This window comes from Narcine bancroftii, chromosome 1 (genome assembly GCF_036971445.1).
Source record: "Narcine bancroftii isolate sNarBan1 chromosome 1, sNarBan1.hap1, whole genome shotgun sequence".
Classification (NCBI taxonomy): domain Eukaryota; kingdom Metazoa; phylum Chordata; class Chondrichthyes; order Torpediniformes; family Narcinidae; genus Narcine; species Narcine bancroftii.
The window spans coordinates 10,001,716-10,019,645 of NC_091469.1; the positions used below are offsets into that span (position 1 = coordinate 10,001,716).

Sequence of the window (17,930 nt, forward strand, 5' to 3'; positions counted from 1 at the left end):
TTTTGGCCCACGAGTCCTTACTGCCCAATTAACCTGTACCCCCAGTACATTTTATTTTTGAATGGTGGGAGGAAACCAGAACCCTCAGGAAAAACCCACACAGACACAGTGAGAATGTACAAACTCCTTACAGATAGCGCAAGATTCGAACCCTAGTCTCGATCGCTGGCGATGTGACATTGTTATGCTAACCACTACACTAACCATGTTGCCCACAGTGACAGGTGTTGGTGTAAAAGTGAGTAAGAGAGGAATACTTTAAAACAACCTGTTAAAAGGTGGCTGTAATTAACTAATTAATTCTAGGCAATGAAAGAGAGGATATCATAAGTGATGCATCCATTGTAGGAGTGGTCCAGTGTAAAAGTGGGAGATAAAGGTTTTGGTGATAGCACCACTAGAGGAGAACCTACTTTGGTCAGAAGAGGCATTTTCTTATTGCACGGTGGGAATGGCAGTGGTATACTCCTCTTGAAGGATATGGCAAGTCAGGAAGCCACTTGTGTCCCTAATGCCTTTATAGGTGGAAAGTGAATTCAACTGCAGACTGTGGTAGGGAGCAGAAACAGGGTGACCTCTGGCTAATTTGGGAGGCAGTGGAATGATAGACGGGGTAGCAGGGAGGCATGTAGCATAGTGACTGTCAGGAGAAGGAAAGTGAAAAGGCAGTCAGTATAGGGTAACCTGATAGCTGTTTTCCTCAACAAATTCACTGCTTTAGATAATTCTGAGGGGATGATCTACCAAAGACAATCCACAGTGGTCAGGTCACTGCCATGGAACCTATTCCTTTGATTCAGAAAGGAAAGGGAGAAGAAGTGAGGTGTAGTGACAGTAGATTCAATAGTATGGGGAACAGATTGGAGGGTCTGTGGATGATATCCTATTTTGCCTCCAGGGGGCAGGGTTTGTGATGTCTTGAATTGAGTCCATGGCATTCTTAAGTGAGAGGGTGACTGCCAGATCTTGTAGTCCACATTTGGACCAATAAAATGAGTAGGAAAGTTGAAGAGGTTCTGCAAAGGGACTGTCAGGAAGTTGGGTGCCACAATAAAGGAACAGCAGGGTTGCTATGTTCAATTAACGCCTGAAAAAGGAGGCTAATACATCTTAAAATATGGCTAAATGTGTAGTGGTGGAGGGATGGCTTTGGAATTTTGGATTATTGGCCTTCCTTCCAGGGAAGTTGAGTTCCCCCCTACTGGCAAGTTGAACTGGAAGAGGACAAATATCCTTGTGAGAAGGTTGGCTGGTACTTCTTTGGGAGGTTTCAACTAGATTTATAGAAGGATGAGGACAAAAGCAGATAGTGGAGAGGTCATGGGAAAACATCTTATTCCTGTAAACAAAGGTAGGAATCAGAAGGTGATGTGTGGTCGGAATAATGTTCTGAGTTGCCAATTTTGGAAGTATTGTAGGCAAGGTGAAGCATAGATCAGCATATGGCATTGTGGCCGTTAGTGATACTTGGTTGACTGGAGGCCTGTGACTAGTGGTGTGCCACAAGGATCAGAGCTGTGTCCATTATCATTTAAATCTTTGATATAGATGACAACATGCTAATTTGGATCAGCAAATTTGTAAATGATGCTAAGTTTGGAAGTGCAGTGGACAGCTTTTAAAGTCTTCAGTAGGATTTGGATCTGTTGGAAAAATGAACTAACAAATGACAGATGGAATTTCATGTTGACAAATGTGAGGTTGTTGAACTTTAGGAAGAGTGTTATGTTAAAGTTGCATAAGACATTGGTGAGGCCAAATTTAGAGTATTGTAAGCCGTTTTGGTCACCTAAGTACATTAAAGTATCACTAAATGGAAAGAATACAGAGAAAATATGCAAGGATATTCCTGAGGCTCATTGAGTTGTTGGGAAAGGTTGAATAAGTTAGGAATTTATTTTGTGAATCAACAGAAAAAAAGACAATTGATAGACGTGTACAAAATTGAGGGGTCTAGATGCAATAATTGCAACCTCTTAAGTGACACAAGAACTAGAGGTTATGGGATGAGGGCAAAAGGTGAAATGTTTCAGGAGAACTTTTTCAGGGTGTAATGGGTTTGGAACAAGCTGCCAGCTGCAGTGGTGAATGTGCATTTGATTTTTAACTTTCATTTTTTATTTAAAAAATAAAATTGATCATCCTTCCTGACCTGCAGGAGTTTCCTTCAGGTGCTTTGGTTCTTCCCACCCTCCAAAAAGTATTGAACTTGCAGGTTAATTAGTGTTATTTGGGCAGAACTGGCTCATTAGCCAGATTGGCCTGTTACTGAGCTGCATCTCATGATTTAGTTGTTTTTTGTATTTACACCATGAGGTGCAGATCCTGAATTGAGTGTGGGGAAACTGAATGTGCTCCTGATCTCCATGGGTATAGCAGTCAACATATGAGTGAGGCCAAACTGGAGATTTCCACAGGTCAATAAGAACAAAACATGCAGTTTGAATGTTTTCAGGGAAAATTAATTTTGACTGTTGTAGCTGTCAATGACATTTCCGGCCTTCGTAAAAATCACACCTGAGATTAATTTAAAGGGCTTCCTGCCGAAAAATAACAATGCTCCGGAACTGTTTCTTGGAGTTGTTTGAAGAAACTTCTTGGCCAGTAAAACTGGAATTAAAATTGTTCTTTGTTTTCTTTCTAATTTCACATGCTCGTCCTTAATCTGGATTGTGTCCCTATTTTTTAGCAGGCATAAAACATGAAATTCTTAAAATATTGAAAAATTTGACCAAAATGTTTTGTAATTTACAGTAAGAACATAAAACAATACAGCACAGTACAGGCCCTTCAGCCCACTTTTCCTTCCTAAAAAATGTACTAAACCCTCCTGACCCCATATCCCTTTATTTTTCATTCATCCATGTCTGTCTAAGAGTCTCGAAAATGTCCCTAATGTTTCACTTCCACCACAATTTCTGGCAAGGCATTCCAGGTACCCACAACTGTTTATGGGGGACAAAAAAAACCTTCCCTCGATGTCTCCCCTAAACATTGTACATATGTTCTCTGGTTTTTGTTGATCCTGCCTTAGGAAACAGGAGCTGGCTGTCTACCTCTTATGGACCTCTATCAAGTCTCCTGTTCTCTAAAGTGAAAAGTCCCATCTCTGCTAATCTTGCCTCATAAGATTTGTTTCCCAATTCAGGGAACATGTTGGTAAATCTCCTCTGCACCCTCTCCATATTTCCACAACCTTCCTGTAATGAGGTGACCAGATCTGAATGCAATATTCTAAGTGTGGTCTTAACAAAGATTTGTAGAGTAATTCTTTTTCTTTCTTCTTCTTTGGCTTGGCTTCACGGACGAAGATTTATGGAGGGGGTAAATGTCCATGTCAGCTGCAGGCTCGTTGGTGGCTGACAAGTCCGATGCGGGACAGGCAGACACGGTTGCAGCGGTTGCAGGGGAAAATTGGTTGTTTGGAGTTGGGTGCTGGGTTTTTCCTCCTTTGTCTTTTGTCAGTGAAGTGAGCTCTGCAGTCTTCTTCAAAGGAGGTTGCTGCCCGCCAAACTGTGAGGCGCCAAGATGCACGATTTGAGGCGATATCAGCCCACTGGCAGTGGTCAATGTGGCAGGCACCAAGAAATTTCTTTAGGCAGTCCTTGTACCTCTTCTTTGGTGCACCTCCATCATGGTGGCCAGTGGAGAGCTCGCCATATAACACGATCTTGGGAAGGCGATGATCCTCCATTCTGGAGATGTGACCTACCCAGCGCAGTTGGATCTTCAGCAGCGTGGATTCGATGCTGTCGGCCTCTGTCATCTCGAGTACTTCGATGTTAGGGATGAAGTCGCTCCAATGAATGTTGAGGATGGAGTGGAGACAACGTTGGTGGAAGCGTTCTAGGAGCCGTAGGTGATGCCGGTAGAGGACCCATGATTCGGAGTCGAACAGGAGTGTGGGTATGACAACGGCTCTGTATACGCTAATCTTTGTCAGGTTTTTCAGTTGGTTGTTTTTCCAGACTCTTTTGTGTAGTCTTACAAAGGCGCTATTTGCCTTGGCGTGTCTGTTGTCTATCTCGTTGTCGATCCTTGCATCTGATGAAATGGTGCAGCCGAGATAGATAAACTGGTTGACCGTTATGAGTTTTATGTGCCCGATGGAGATGTGGGGGGGGCTGGTAGTCATGGTGGGGAGCTGTCTGATGGAGGACCTCAGTTGTCTTCAGGCTGACTTCCAGGCCAAACATTTTGGCAATTTCCGCAAAACAGGACATCAATCGCTGAAGAGCTGGCTCTGAATGGGCAACTAAAGTGGCATCGTCTGCAAAGAGTAGTTCACGGACAAGTTGCTCTTGTGTCTTGGTGTGAGCTTGCAGGCGCCTCAGATTGAAGAGACTGCCATCCGTGTGGTACCGGATGTAAACAGCGTCTTCATTGTTGAGGTCTTTCATGGCTTGGTTCAGCATCATGCTGAAGAAGATAGTAAAGAGGGTTGGTGCGAGGACGCAGCCTTGCTTCATGCCATTGTTAATGGAGAAGGGCTCAGAGAGCTAATTGCTGTATCTGACCTAACCTTGTTGGTTTTCGTGCAGTTGGATAATCATGTTGAGGAACTTTGGGGGGCATCCGATGCGCTCTAGTATTTGCCAAAGCCCTTTCCTGCTCACGGTGTCGAAGGCTTTGGTGAGGTCAACAAAGGTGATGTAGAGTCCTTTGTTTTGTTCTCTGCACTTTTCTTGGAGCTGTCTGAGGGCAAAGACCATGTCAGTAGTTCCTATGTTTGCGCGAAAGCCGCACTGTGATTCTGGGAGAACATTCTCGGCGACACTAGGTATTATTCTATTTAGGAGAATCCTAGCGAAGATTTTGCCTGCAATGGAGAGCAGCGTGATTCCCCTGTAGTTTGAGCAGTCTGATTTCTCGCCTTTGTTTTTGTGCAGGGTGATGATGATGGCATCACGAAGGTCCTGAGGCAGTTTTCCTTAGTCCCAACAAAGCTTGAAAAACTCATGCAGTTTGACATGCAGAGTTTTGCCGCCAGCCTTCCACCCCTCTGGGGGGATTCCATTCATACCTGCTGCTTTGCCACTTTTCAGTTGTTCATTTGCTTTATATGTCTCTTCCTGGGTGAGGACCTCATCCAGCTCTAGCCTTAGGGGCTGTTGAGCGAGATGGAGCAGGGTGGAATCTTGGACTGAGCGGTTGGCACTGAAAAGAGATTGGAAGTGTTCTGACCATCGATTGAGGATGGAGATCTTGTCGCTGAGGAGGACTTTGCCATCTGAGCTGCGCAGCGGGCTTTGGACTTGGGGTGAGGGGCCGTACACAGCCTTTAGAGCCTCGTAAAAACCCTTGAAGTCGCCAATGTCCGCGCTGAGCTGGGTTCGCTTGGCGAGGCTAGTCCACCACTCATTTTGGATCTCCCGGAGTTTGCGCTGAAGATGGCTGCATGCGCGACGGAAGGCCTGTTTCTTCTCTGGCCTGGACGTCTTTGTAAGGTGAGCCTGGTGGGCAGCTCGCTTCTTTGCCAGCAGCTCCTGGATTTCCTGGCTGTTTTCGTCGAACCAGTCCTTGTTTTTCCTGGAGGAGAAGCCCAGTACCTCTTCAGTGGATTGCAGTATGGTAGTCTTCAGCTGATCCCAGAGGGTTTCAGGGGACGAGTCCGTGAGGTGGATTCCATCCTCGAGCTTTGCTTTGAGGTTTGCCTGGAAGTTTCCTTTCACTTCGTCTGACTGCAGGTTTCCAACATTGAACCTCTTTCTGGGGGATTTACTCTTCCTGGGCTTTGGCTTGAAGTGAAGGTTGAGCTTGCAGTGAACCAGCCGGTGGTCAGTGTGGCATTCCGCGCTGGGCATGACCATGGTGTCTCTTTCTTGCACCAGGACGTAGTCCAGGAGGTGCCAGTGTTTGGATTGGGGATGCATCCAGGTAGTCCTCAGGCTGTCTCTCTGCTGAAAAAGGGTGTTTGTAATGACAAGCCGCTGTTATGCGCAGAGCTCCAACAGGAGGCGCCCATTGTCGTTGCACTTGCCGACACCATGCTTGCCCAGGATTCCTGGCCAGGTTTCTGAGTCTTTGCCGACGCGAGTGTTGAAGTTGCCAAGGATGACAACCTTGTCGGCTGTAGGGGTGCGTTGAATGAGGTTGCGCAGGTCAGTGTAGAACTTGTCCTTTTCTGCTGGTTCCGCCTGGAGGGTTGGAGCATAGACACTGATGAGGGTGATGCGACGCTTGTTTTGAAGGGGGAGTCGCATGGACATGATCCGGTCCGAGTGGCCTGTCGGGAGGTTTTCGAGTTTGGAGGCAATGGAGTTCTTGACCATGAAGCCTACACCAGATAGGCGTCATTCATCCATAGGCTTGCCAGACCAGTAGAGTGTGTAGCCTGCGCCGCGTTCTTGGAGGCTGCCTACATCTGCAAGGCACACTTCACTGAGAGTGGCTATGTCGATGTCAAGTCTGAGGAGTTCATGTGCAATGAGGGCAGACTGACATTCAGGTCGATGGCTGTCAGCCTTGTCTAGCATGGTTCTGATGTTCCAGCATGCTAGCTTGAGTTTGTGAGCATCTTTTGAGGGGGAGGACGTGGAGGGGGAGGACGTGGAGGGGGAGGACGTGGAGGGGGAGGACGTGGAGGGGGAGGACGTGGACCTGTCCTCGGGCCTGCGCAAAGGAGCTTTTAGGTGGAGTGCAGTGCGCGCAGTACTGGCCCCACCCTTTACACCCATGGTTCGTGTGCCATGGCCAAGCAAGCTGGGACGTGGCAGCGAGGTCCTTGGGTCGTAGGTTTTATATTGGAGTGGCCTTCTCCTATGCAGGTTTCTTACCCGGGCTGGAGGGATCTGCCTCCCCTCCTAGGTCGGTCCATACTGCCCGGACCAGGGCCGAGGCCGCCGCTGCTTTACCTGTGCCCGGACTGGGGCCGCCGCCTCCTACTTTCTGCCCAGACCGGGCCCTCCACCTGCCTCACTGGACCGAGGCCAGGGCCGCCGCCTCCCCTTAGCTCTTGCCCGGATCGGGGCTGCTGCCGCCTACCCTCTGCCCGGACCCGGTCCGGGGCTGCCGCTGCTTTCCCTGTGCCCGGACCAGGGCCGCCACCTCCTACTTTCCAAGCCGAATAGGATCCCTTTATTCCAGCGGAGGCCCCGGTCCGGGCAGAAAGTAGAGTAATATATCCTCTCTATTCCCCCTATTAATGGATCCCATAGGCCTTCTTAACCATCCTATTAACCTGTGCAGTGACCTTGAGGGATGTTTTGATTTTCACCCCAAGGTCCTTCTGTTCATCCACACTCTTAATGAACTGACCATTAACCTAGTTCTCAGCCTTCTGGTTAGTCCTTCCAAAATGCATCACCTCACACTTATCCAGATTGAAATCCATCTTCCACTTCTCTGCCCAATTCTGCGGCCTGTCTCTATCCTCTTGTAAGCATTGAAAATCTTCAGTTGTTTTTCAATTCCTGCACTATTTTATCAGATGCAGTTGAGGGGATGCTGATTCCCTCGTATTGAAGAGTTAATGCTTGAACCCATTGGCATGCCCTTGTCTGTGTGAAAGGTCACCAGACCATGAAGGTCTGTTCCCTGTGATAGTGAATGACCAGCTGTGATAAAAGCTGCCAAAGGAGAAGGGAGCAATGCCTGGAAGGGGAGCCAGCTGGTACCTGGTGTATGGGTCTCCTCATATTGCTGTCCTCTGCCCTGAAACTGATCCTACATTACTGCTAATTGTGGCATTAGCAGTCCAAATGGACTTGTTACAGTGGACAGAATAAAAAGTCTGCAAGTAACATGTGGGTGTGTGTGTGTGTGGGGTGGGTGGGGGTGTGTCGGGTGGTTGGGGATGTGTGGGGTGGGTGGGGGTGTGTGGGATGGGGGTGTGTGTGGGGTGGGGGTGTGTGTGTGTGGTGTGGGTGGGGGTGTGTGGGATGGGGGTGTGTGTGGGGTGGGGGTGTGTGTGGGGGGGTGGGGGTGTGTGGATGGGGGTGTGTGTGGGGTGGGGGTGTGTGTGAGGGGGTGGGTGTGTGACTGTGAAAACATTTTGACATTGGTGATCAATTCAGTACTGATCTTAAAAGCACAACTTGTGCAGTCAAATTTCCAGGCTCAACTATTATTGCTGAATGGCTTCCTGTTGACTGAGTCTGCTCGCTGCAGTAATCTAATATTGCAGACCATGCTGCCTTTATTCCCTATAAATTGCTATGTTAGTTCAGTCAAAATAAAGCATAATTTAACTAACAATGAAGCACCACTTTTTCCAATAAATATGCACTCTTAATTCATTTTTTCATTTTTTTAAAAAAAAGCTGAGGTTTTAAAAACAAACTCTGAACTGGTTTCTTATTTTATTAAAATGAAACAAACAAAGTGGTATGCATAGTAATCTGCTTCTCAGTTTTTCAAAAGATAAACTGGTTAAGTCCCAAGGGAAATAAAAGGCAGATTGCATTTTGTTCCCAGCTCTTGTTTCAGTCTACCTCAGCTCTCTGCTTTCTTCACCATCAGTGCTATCCTTTGTGACATTATAATAGTACCCTGTAAAACAAAAACTAAAGCTTTAAGTAAAGATTTATTGAAGCTACCTGCTGATGTTGTTATATTTTTGACATAGCCTTGGTGATGAAACATTAAAGAAATAAATTATGTTGGACAATACACAATAAAACTGCAGGTGATGATGAAGAGGAGGTCAGGTTGGGGGAGGGGGGGGGGGGGGGAGAGGTGGTGGAGTAAAAGGAACTGTGAAGCAGCAACAACCTGTTTGTGCTTTGTATCACTTGCTCACCCACAGCATATTCTTCAGAGTAGAGTTCTTACTGGAGAAGCTGTGCAGGAAGAGTGTTTCAAGGATTTGCTTGACATAGTGAAGAGAATGACAGAGGCAAGCCAAGCTGATGGAAGAGTAAAAGGAAACAAAAGGCAAAGGTCATTGGAAAGCCATTTTGAGTTTTTGCATTTCTTATATAAGATTGCAATTTTTAAAATTCAACAATTTCACCTTTTTTCTTTACTCAAGATGATTCATTGAATTCAAGAAAATATTTTGGATTGGCAGACCAACAAACTGGAGAATCATGTCTAAAGCATTGGTCATGAGTAACACAAGTGGCAATGTAATTTTCCCAAGAGGAGATCTTTAGGGAAGCAAATTTCAAGGTCTGGAAAATGGCCTAATCATCCAAATTCAATCCTTTTCAACACTGTTAGTCTAATGTGTAGTTATTATCTATGCTGTGAAGACCTCTTTGAAGATGCAGTTTGCCAAATGAGTTCAGCATTTCAAACATCTCTCCAGGTGACTCTTGCCTGTATTCTCCCAACTATGGATTGATGCCAGAAACTGGACCAGTTATTGCCCTACATTCTTTGGGCAATGGGAGCCAATGAAAACCTTGCACCAATTGTCACTCATGCATGAGGCTAAGGCCAGGTTTGGCTGACTTGAAGATTCTCTGATGGCATGCAATGATAAGGGCCTTGGAAAGAGCAGCTGAGATTCAATTGAATGCTAGCTAATTAATCTATGAACCCTGGCATATCATGTTGTTCTACATGGGAAGTGTGGTCTCTGATCAAATTCTTATCAAGTTTGCAGATGGGCTATGTTGCTATGTTGATTGTCAAGATGGTGTACTGGTGAGGACTTGGGTGCATGGGGAGTCAGGTCCCAGCCTTTGTACTCCTCCATGGAATTCTACTGCTTGGCTGATTATTTCCCCCATCTCTGTGCAGGGGATGGGGAAACTCTTAAGGTAAAAGTGGCTGCAGTGTCTTTTGTTAAACATCAGAGAACCCATAGAGATCCATGCCCAAGATGGTGCCCAGACTACAATGGGTTGTGGGCTCCAGGAAAGCAGTGGATCAGCACATGGATCCAGAGCAGGAGAAGGTGGGGAGAGGACCCAACAACATGAGAGGGCACTGCGAGGGGTTCAGTGGTAGAAGGCCTCATATCAAGCCATGGGTTGCTGGGAAACCAGGTATCAGGACTGGGATCTATGAAGTTTCGATGGCAAGGAAGGCCCTGAAGGGCCTTGGGTGCTGATATCTTCCTGATTGTTTCAGGGGTTGGGAACTGGAGGCAAAGTCCTTTTCCTCAGCAGTATTCCGATTTATCACCAGTTTTTTTTTCTACTGAACAGCAACAATATTTTTTGTTAAATTTCAATTCATGATAATTGATTTATCAAGCTCATGCACAGATGTACAAAGACTATTTTCTGTATATACTGTCAGATTATAAAGCTCTTTACTTTCTGTCCTCCATTTAATAATTCAACAATGACTATTTTCAGATGTATAATTGTGAAACTGGAAAAGCTGAGGCAGACCCACGAAGTCACAGGGTGAACATGCTGACCTCTGTACCAAAGGTCAGGGTCAAGTGGGAGGTGGTGCCTCCTCTAGCTGAGTTCCACTTTGTCCAAGTTGGCAGGTTAAAGGAAGGAAGATTGCCTGTGGATCCAAACAAATTGGGGGCATCAGACAACACTGCAGAAGAGCTGACAACCATTTGATTCCTCCGGAAACATTTTTAAAAACAATTCTTATTGCTCACTGAAATACCTTGGCTGGTCCAAGAATTTCCCAATTATTGGTGATTTTCCTTTGGAATTTCAAAACTGAGCTGCTGCCAAAAATTTAAGATGATGGGCTTTTCCTGCCAATGGGAATGCACTCTAAGCTGTTCTCCGGTCTTCAATGCAAAATATGCAGACAAGCAACCAGACATAACGTACATACAGACAAGTTACTGATTGAGTATTTTAAGGAAGACCAGTTAACTGGAATTAAGTGCAATGCATAAAACCTGCTGGAGAAACACAGCAGAACATGCAGCAGGAAATAAAAAGTAATCAGTGGTTTGAGTCTGAGCCCTCTTATTGTTGGCTATGTGGAGCAATCCATGCCAGAGGCCTATACAGGCAAGGCTCAACACTTCTGTTATTCTGGTGCTGACTTCTGCATCCATGAGCTTGTTATCTTAATTCACTTTGCTGCCAGCTTTCACCCTGACCTCAAATTCACTTGGTCCATTTCTGACAAGACCCTCTTCTTTCTTGATCTGTCTCCACCTTGGGAGACAAACTCTCTTCAGAGATATTCTATAAACCTATTCATTCTCGGTTACTTTATCTACACCTCAATCTTGTTCAATTTAACTAGCATTGACTGATTTGATCCTACATGGTCTCCAAATACTGTGTTACTGGCTCCTTCATTTGTTCATCTTTCTGGTTTTAAATTTTTTGACCTATAGCACATTAGTAGGCCCTTCTGATCCATGACCTTGTGCTGCCAATTAAACCCATGTGACCAATGACCCCATATGCCTTTGGAATGTGTGGAGGTAACCAGAGCACCTGGAGGAAACCCACATAGTTACGGGTTGAATGTACAAACAGCACTGAATTAGAACCCAGGTGGCTGACACTGTAAACCATTGTGCTAACGGTGTTGCCTTTTATCATTTAAATTTAGGCATAGAGTAGCATATCAAGCCCTTCTGGCGCAAGAGCCGGTACTGCCCGATTAACCCAAAACACCTGTATGTTTTTGAAGGGTGAGAGGAAACCTTGAGCACTGTGCACTCACAGGGTGAAAGTACAAGCCCCTTACTCATTGCTGGAGATTTGAACCCAAGTTGCTGGGGCTAACTGCTACACTAATGTGCTGTCTTGTTTCCTTGTAGCAGTTCAACAAAAAGATGGATTTCCCACTGATAGCAATTTCTGTGCATAGTTGGATGTGATTTGCACTTGAAGATGGTGAAAAGCATAATCAATTTTGTTGAATTTAATATCAATTGATGTCCAGTATTGGCAACTGCTGGCTGGAAGATGAAATAATAATTAAAGATCCAGGTATCTACGTTTTCCAGGCTTCTCAGGTGACAGATCCCTCCAGCCCCCTCCCTGGAAAACTTGTTTTTGATCACCCATGATCCTCAGAAAAGAGGAGTCATGACCTCTGCTCTTTGCATACTTGAGTTTAACTCTTTATCCTGGTCAAAATCCATATCCCCAGTTATCCCCAGCTCCAATCAAATATTTCAAAATGTCACACTATCCTCAACCAACTCTATTCTTAATCATAAGGAAGCCATTGAAGATCCCTTTAGCAGAGGTTCTATTTAATCCTGCTGAATAAATAGCATGTTTCTTGCAAATTTAATTGGATTGCAGGCCAATCTGGCATCAAATCAGTTCATCAAAGAAGGTCACAGCTGATTGGTCAAGATACATAAATGACTCCACCTTGTACTTGCTGACCAACGCACAAACTAAAACTGCAAGCTCAATTCATAGTCAAAGCTGAAGCAAAAGAGCAGAGTGCCTAAAATGTCATGACCAAAACCACAATATAAGGTTTGTTCTGTGAGTTAATTATAATTGACTTCAGTAAATGTCAGACAGAAGCAAGTCGCTTAGTGTGCAGAGAAGAAAAATCTTCTATCTCATTGAAGATCCAAATATCTGCTGATGTTGGAGATCATGAGCAAAATCATAAAATGCTGGAAACACGCAACAGATCAGGTAGTTTCTGTGGGGAGAGAGATGGGGTATAATATTGGATTGGAATGCTGCAAAGATTCTCCATCCTGCAACACTGACTGATTTTCCTCTTCCCATGGATATACCCTGACTGAGTATTTCCAGCATTTTCTGACTTTGTTTTTAGTTTCATGGAACCCAGCCACCAGTTTCTGGAGTGGAAAGACTTTTACCATTGAAACAAGTTTGGTTTGAACTGAGAGGAGGGAATATATTGGATTTTTACAAAGTTTTAGCTAACATATTGGGATATGGCTTGGGTGGAAATATCCTGTTGGGAAAAGTTTAGGGAGAACATTAGGGGGTAGTGTGGTGGGAGTGTGGAATGAGCTGCCATCTGATGGGTTAGGTGTGGACTCTACCTTGAGTTTTAAGAATAAATTGGATAGATACATGGATGGGAGAGGGCTGAAGGGTGATGGAATGGGGGAAGGTTATTGGGACTAGCTGAACAGAGGTCAGCACAGACTAGCTGACAAATGGCCTATTTTCTGTGCTGCAGTGTTCTATGGTTCAAAGAAAACAATCTCTGATATGTTTTGAACTTTGTAGGCAAGGACCTAAATGTAACAAAGTAGACCATTAAGCCAAGGAAATCACAAGTGTTGGAGAAACTCAGCAGGTCCCATGGCTTTCATCGAAGGCAAAGATGTAGAATCAACACTTCAAACTCTGGGCAGAAATATTAATTAGATATATTTTCCTCCTATGAATGCTGGAGTTTCTCCAGCTCTTTTGTGTATTAACAATAATCACACATATCAAATCAAGTAAAGTTTATTGTCATCTTGTATGAAATAGCATTCTCCGGTCTTCAATGCAAAATATGGAGACAAGCAACCAGACATAACGCACATACGGTCAAGCAATACATTAGCAGGACCAGTGTTTCATCAATACTAATAAATTAATAAATGTTGCTTAGTGCATATGAGAGTCTTGGATGGTTAGTGTGAGCAGGTCTTTCTGTTATTCAGCATTCTCACTGTCTGTGGAAAGAAGCTCTATCCATCAGCCGGGTGTCGCTGACTCTGGAGTTGTCTCTTCCCCAATGGGAACAGCTGAAAGATGCTGGGAGCAGGGTGGAAAAGGTCCTCAGTGATTTTGCGTACACTCTTCAGACAATCATCCAGGTGGATTATGTTGATGGTTAGGAGGGAGACTCCACTGATCTTCTCTGTCATTCTTGTGGTCCAGTGGATTGACCTCCAATCCATTTCTCTGCAGCAACAGTACCAGACACTGATGCAGCCGGTCAGGATGCTCTCAATAGAACTCCTATAGAAGGTTGACATAATGGTGGCTGGTAGCCTTGCCTATTTCAGTCTTCTCAGGAAGTGCAGTCTCTACTTCACATTCCTGACAAGTGAGATGTTAAGTGTCCACATTGGGTCACTAGTTAAGTGAATGCCAAGGAACCTGGTGCTCTCCACTTTCTCAATTACAGAGTTTTTGATGTGTAAAGGAAGGAGGCCATTCCTAGTCATCCTGAAGTCCACAATCAGCTCCTTCATCCTGATGATATTGAGACTAGGGTTGTTACTCTTGCACCATTTGAGATTTTCCATCTCTCCTCTAGTGTGACTCAGCATTGTTGCTGATGAGGCCAACGACTCTTGCCATCTGCAAATTGGATGATGCTGTGGGAGTTGGATCTGGCAATGCAGTTGTGGGTCAGAATCATGAACAGGACTGTGTTGAGCACAGCTCAGAGATGTTCCAGTGCTCTGTGCAATGGTGCTTGACATTCGGTCACTGACACAGACAGACTATGGCCTTTCTGTTAGGAAGTCCAGGATCCACTTACAGAGAAAGGTGTTGAGTCGCAGGAAGGACAACTTCTCCACTAGCCTCTGTGGAATGATAATAATAAACAGTGAGCTGAAGACTGCAGGCTTGTTTCACTCCATTTGGCTAGTCTACTGCAAAGTCTCTGAGGGATGCCTACCCTGAAGAGGTTCTCCTCTTGTCAAAGGGAATTCTGTGAGTCTAATTCATTGCTCCCCATCTTCACTCCTTGCTGCTCTCAAACTCTACCATCATGTACCCAGACACACTTCAGTCACTTGTCCTTCCTGCCTACATGCATCTGCCGTCATCTTGTGCCACAGATTCTAGATTCCCATTCCATTTCCAGACCACCCAGATTGACTTCAGAAGGATCTCTGATACTTGTGCTGCATTGACTGTTGAAGGGCACAGATCCAAATGTAGGTTATATATCTTTGCCTCCTATGGACACTGTGACTAGAGAGTCTCCAGCAGTTTGCAGCGTCTGCTGAATTTCTTGTTTCACGTTATACCAGAATCAGAATTATTGTCATGAATATGTCATTAAATTTTATTGTTTGGTGGCAACATCACTGTGTAAATATTTATCTAAACCACATAACAAAATAAATATAAGTAGCACAAGAAAAAGTCAAAGTGAGGCAGTATCTGTAGTTCATTCAGGAATCTGATGGCGGCGGGAAAAAAGCTGTCCTTGTGTCGTTGATTGCTCACCTTTAGGCTCCAGTACCTTTTTTCTGATGGTAGCAGAGTGAAGAGTGCATGGCTGGGTGGTGGGGGGTTTTAAGGATAGAGGCTGCTTTCTTAAGACACCACCTTGTGTAGATGCCCTTGATGGAGTGAAGTCTGGTGCCTGTGATTTGCAAGCTAAGTTAACAACCCTAGAATCTATTCTTGTCCTGATGGTTGGTACGTCCATACCAGGCAGAATGCTCTCTATGGTATACCTGTAGATGCTTTTGAGTCTTTGGAGACATCCTGAATCTACTCAGACTCGTCACAAAAATATAGCTGCTGGTGAGTCGTCTTTGTGATACCGTGGATACAAGACGTGTGAGATTAACACATTAATGCCAGTTAGAGTGCGCAGCCTTGGGTAAGCATTAATTTCAATTTTAAAACACAAACACCAGGCATAAATTCATTTTGAGGGAACGGTGTATTATTGCTCTATTATAATGCATATGGAGTTGGGAACAACATGTAGCATTATATTTTCACCTTGTTTTCCTCCCTCCATTTTCTCTTACTTGACCTACTTGATACCACCCCATCCTACTTTAGTCTTGATAAAGGGTTCTGACTGAAAATGTGGACTGAAAACATTTACCCGAGATGGGGCCTGACCTGCTGAGTCCCTCCAGCTTCTCATTGTTTGCTCAAGGTTCCAACCTTTCTCCATTCAACCTGTGATAAACTGAATGTGATGGTGTCGATGAAAAGCAGGAAATGTAGCATGATTATTTTGCAACTTATTCACGAGAGAGGACAATGTGATGGTGCGTCAGTTTCCTCATTAAAACTGCTGTTGATGTTTTGTGTGGATGGGGGAATCGGAGGTTAATGCAACATGGAATTAAATGCAGGTGCTCAAGAGTTAGAGGTTTCCTCCTTCCCCACAGCCAAATTCTCTTCATCCCAAAGTTCTTCATGAAGTGAATGAGGCCATTAGAGATGTTGAACGATTTTCCAAAGTTCTCTGCATTTGCCAACTGCTCATTTACATTGAAACATTCTGCATGTTATTTGAGAGGTGAAAAGGGGAAACTAGGGAATTGCAGAACCAGATGCCCTCACATCTGTTGTTGGGATTAAATGGAGTCTGTAATTACAAATCGAGTGTCTGAACACCTTGAACATTTCCAAATGATCACTGACAGCTGGTGTGGCTTCACGAAGGGCAAGACATGTCAATAAAGCTGATCAATTTCTTCAATGACTTGACAATAGTGGTGGGCAGTGAATAATGTTGTGCAATAATATAAAGGGAGTTCCTGAAGGCCTTCTGTTTAGTCCTGCAAGAAGTTAAAGTTCGTGAAATTGAAGGCCACTTACTGACATCTTTTAGGAAATTGGCTGAGCAGCAGAAGACAGATTGGGAATAATGGCCAAGTAATCAAATTTGCAAGGTAAGCGATGTCCTCCGAGGGTCTACATTGAGGCCACTACTAATCTTTACATTGTAAATTGACTTCGATAATGAAGAGAAAACAACATAATCCAAGTTTGCTGATGGCACAAGGATAAGCAGTACATCTCGCAATGCAGATTGATGGATTTAATTGAAAAGAGTTAGTAATTGATAAACTGCATTTTCAGGTGAAGTTAGTAAACAACATTGCATAAGATATGGCTGAAATTTGAAACCCATTAGGAATTTCTACTGAATCAATAATTGTAAATTGAGTTTAAAGCAGTAATCGATGGATTATTTTTCACCAAAGATCCCAAGAAAATGGGGGAGGGGGGGTTTGGAAAATGGATGTGAACTTCCATTAGGTGAACAAGAATATCTGCAAATGCTAGAGAAATTCAGCAGGTCATGTAGCAACCATGGGATGTACGAGGCAGTCGATATTTTTGGGCCTGAAGCTCCAGCCCAGAACATTGTCTACCTTCTGCTTTCTATGGGTGCTGCGTGACCTGCTGAGTTTTGCTGACATCTTTATGTATTGTGCTGTGAACTTGCATCTTGGTTCAACTCCTGCCTTATTGAATGGAAGATCTAACATGAAAATTAGATGGCTTGGTCTGGTTCTTCTTTTCCAAAGGAAGTGATAAGCAGAAGTGATTTGTATATCCAGCAACCAGTTCCTGGTGTTCATTTAATTTATTCCAGAAGATCTCATACTATTCCCTTTGCAAAACTTGCACATGTTGGTCAGGATACTGCCCAAGAATCCATTATTGGCTTTGTTTTACTCCTTATAGCGAGGTGAATAAAAGACAAAACATTAGAAGAAGTAATTCTCTACAACTCCCCTTCGAGAGATGAATGAAAAATTGAACCTTGATTGAGACGCTAAAGTGTTCAGAATGTGAGATGTTCATTATTCTCAGAATGAATCTGTGCCAGAATTTGTAGTTGGTATCTTGGCATGCCTGAATAAGTGGGTTACAAAATGCTCTGCTTAAGACGTCTGCATGCCTTTGGTTGATTTCTGTGTCGCTATGAGATAAAAACAAGGTTACTGACATGTGAAGAGATTCAAAGAATTTACAGTAGGCCTGTTTATATAAATGGACTGATAAAACCACAGTGAAGAAAGAAAAGAAGCAGACACTACTTACTGCACCACAGCTGGGCGGCTACAATCCCTTGTATCCTCCATATCATACAGATTTGGTAAGCGAAAATAAAACAACAGGTATATTAAGAGAGGCCCAGAGTATTCTGTTAGAAATACCTGGAAAAAAAAGAGAGGGTTTCAGTTGTACTGGCGTGGTCCTGAGAAACTATTTGCTTGAGTAAATAACTGTATCAAGGATCTTGTATTCAGGTAGAAAGGAAGCAATAGACACCAAGAGGTGCACTTTAAAAATAAATAAATAAATAAATAGATTGATCGATAGCTAGATCCTAAAATTTTAATTTTAATTTTAAATTATTTTATGTATATATGTGATTAC

At 44.1% G+C, this 17,930-nt stretch overlaps 1 protein-coding gene across 1 annotated transcript in view; it reads right to left on the reverse strand.

Moving 5' to 3' along the window:
• LOC138763194 (trans-2,3-enoyl-CoA reductase-like) overlaps positions 1–17,930 on the reverse strand; it is a 144,630-nt gene that overhangs the window by 45,387 nt on the left and 81,313 nt on the right. Inside the window, exons 5-6 of the mRNA XM_069936978.1 lie at positions 17,592–17,707; positions 8,741–8,846 (exon numbers count right to left, since the gene is read on the reverse strand). Coding sequence (XP_069793079.1) covers positions 8,741–8,846; positions 17,592–17,707 — 222 coding nt within the window. The remainder of the gene's footprint in view (positions 1–8,740; positions 8,847–17,591; positions 17,708–17,930) is intronic.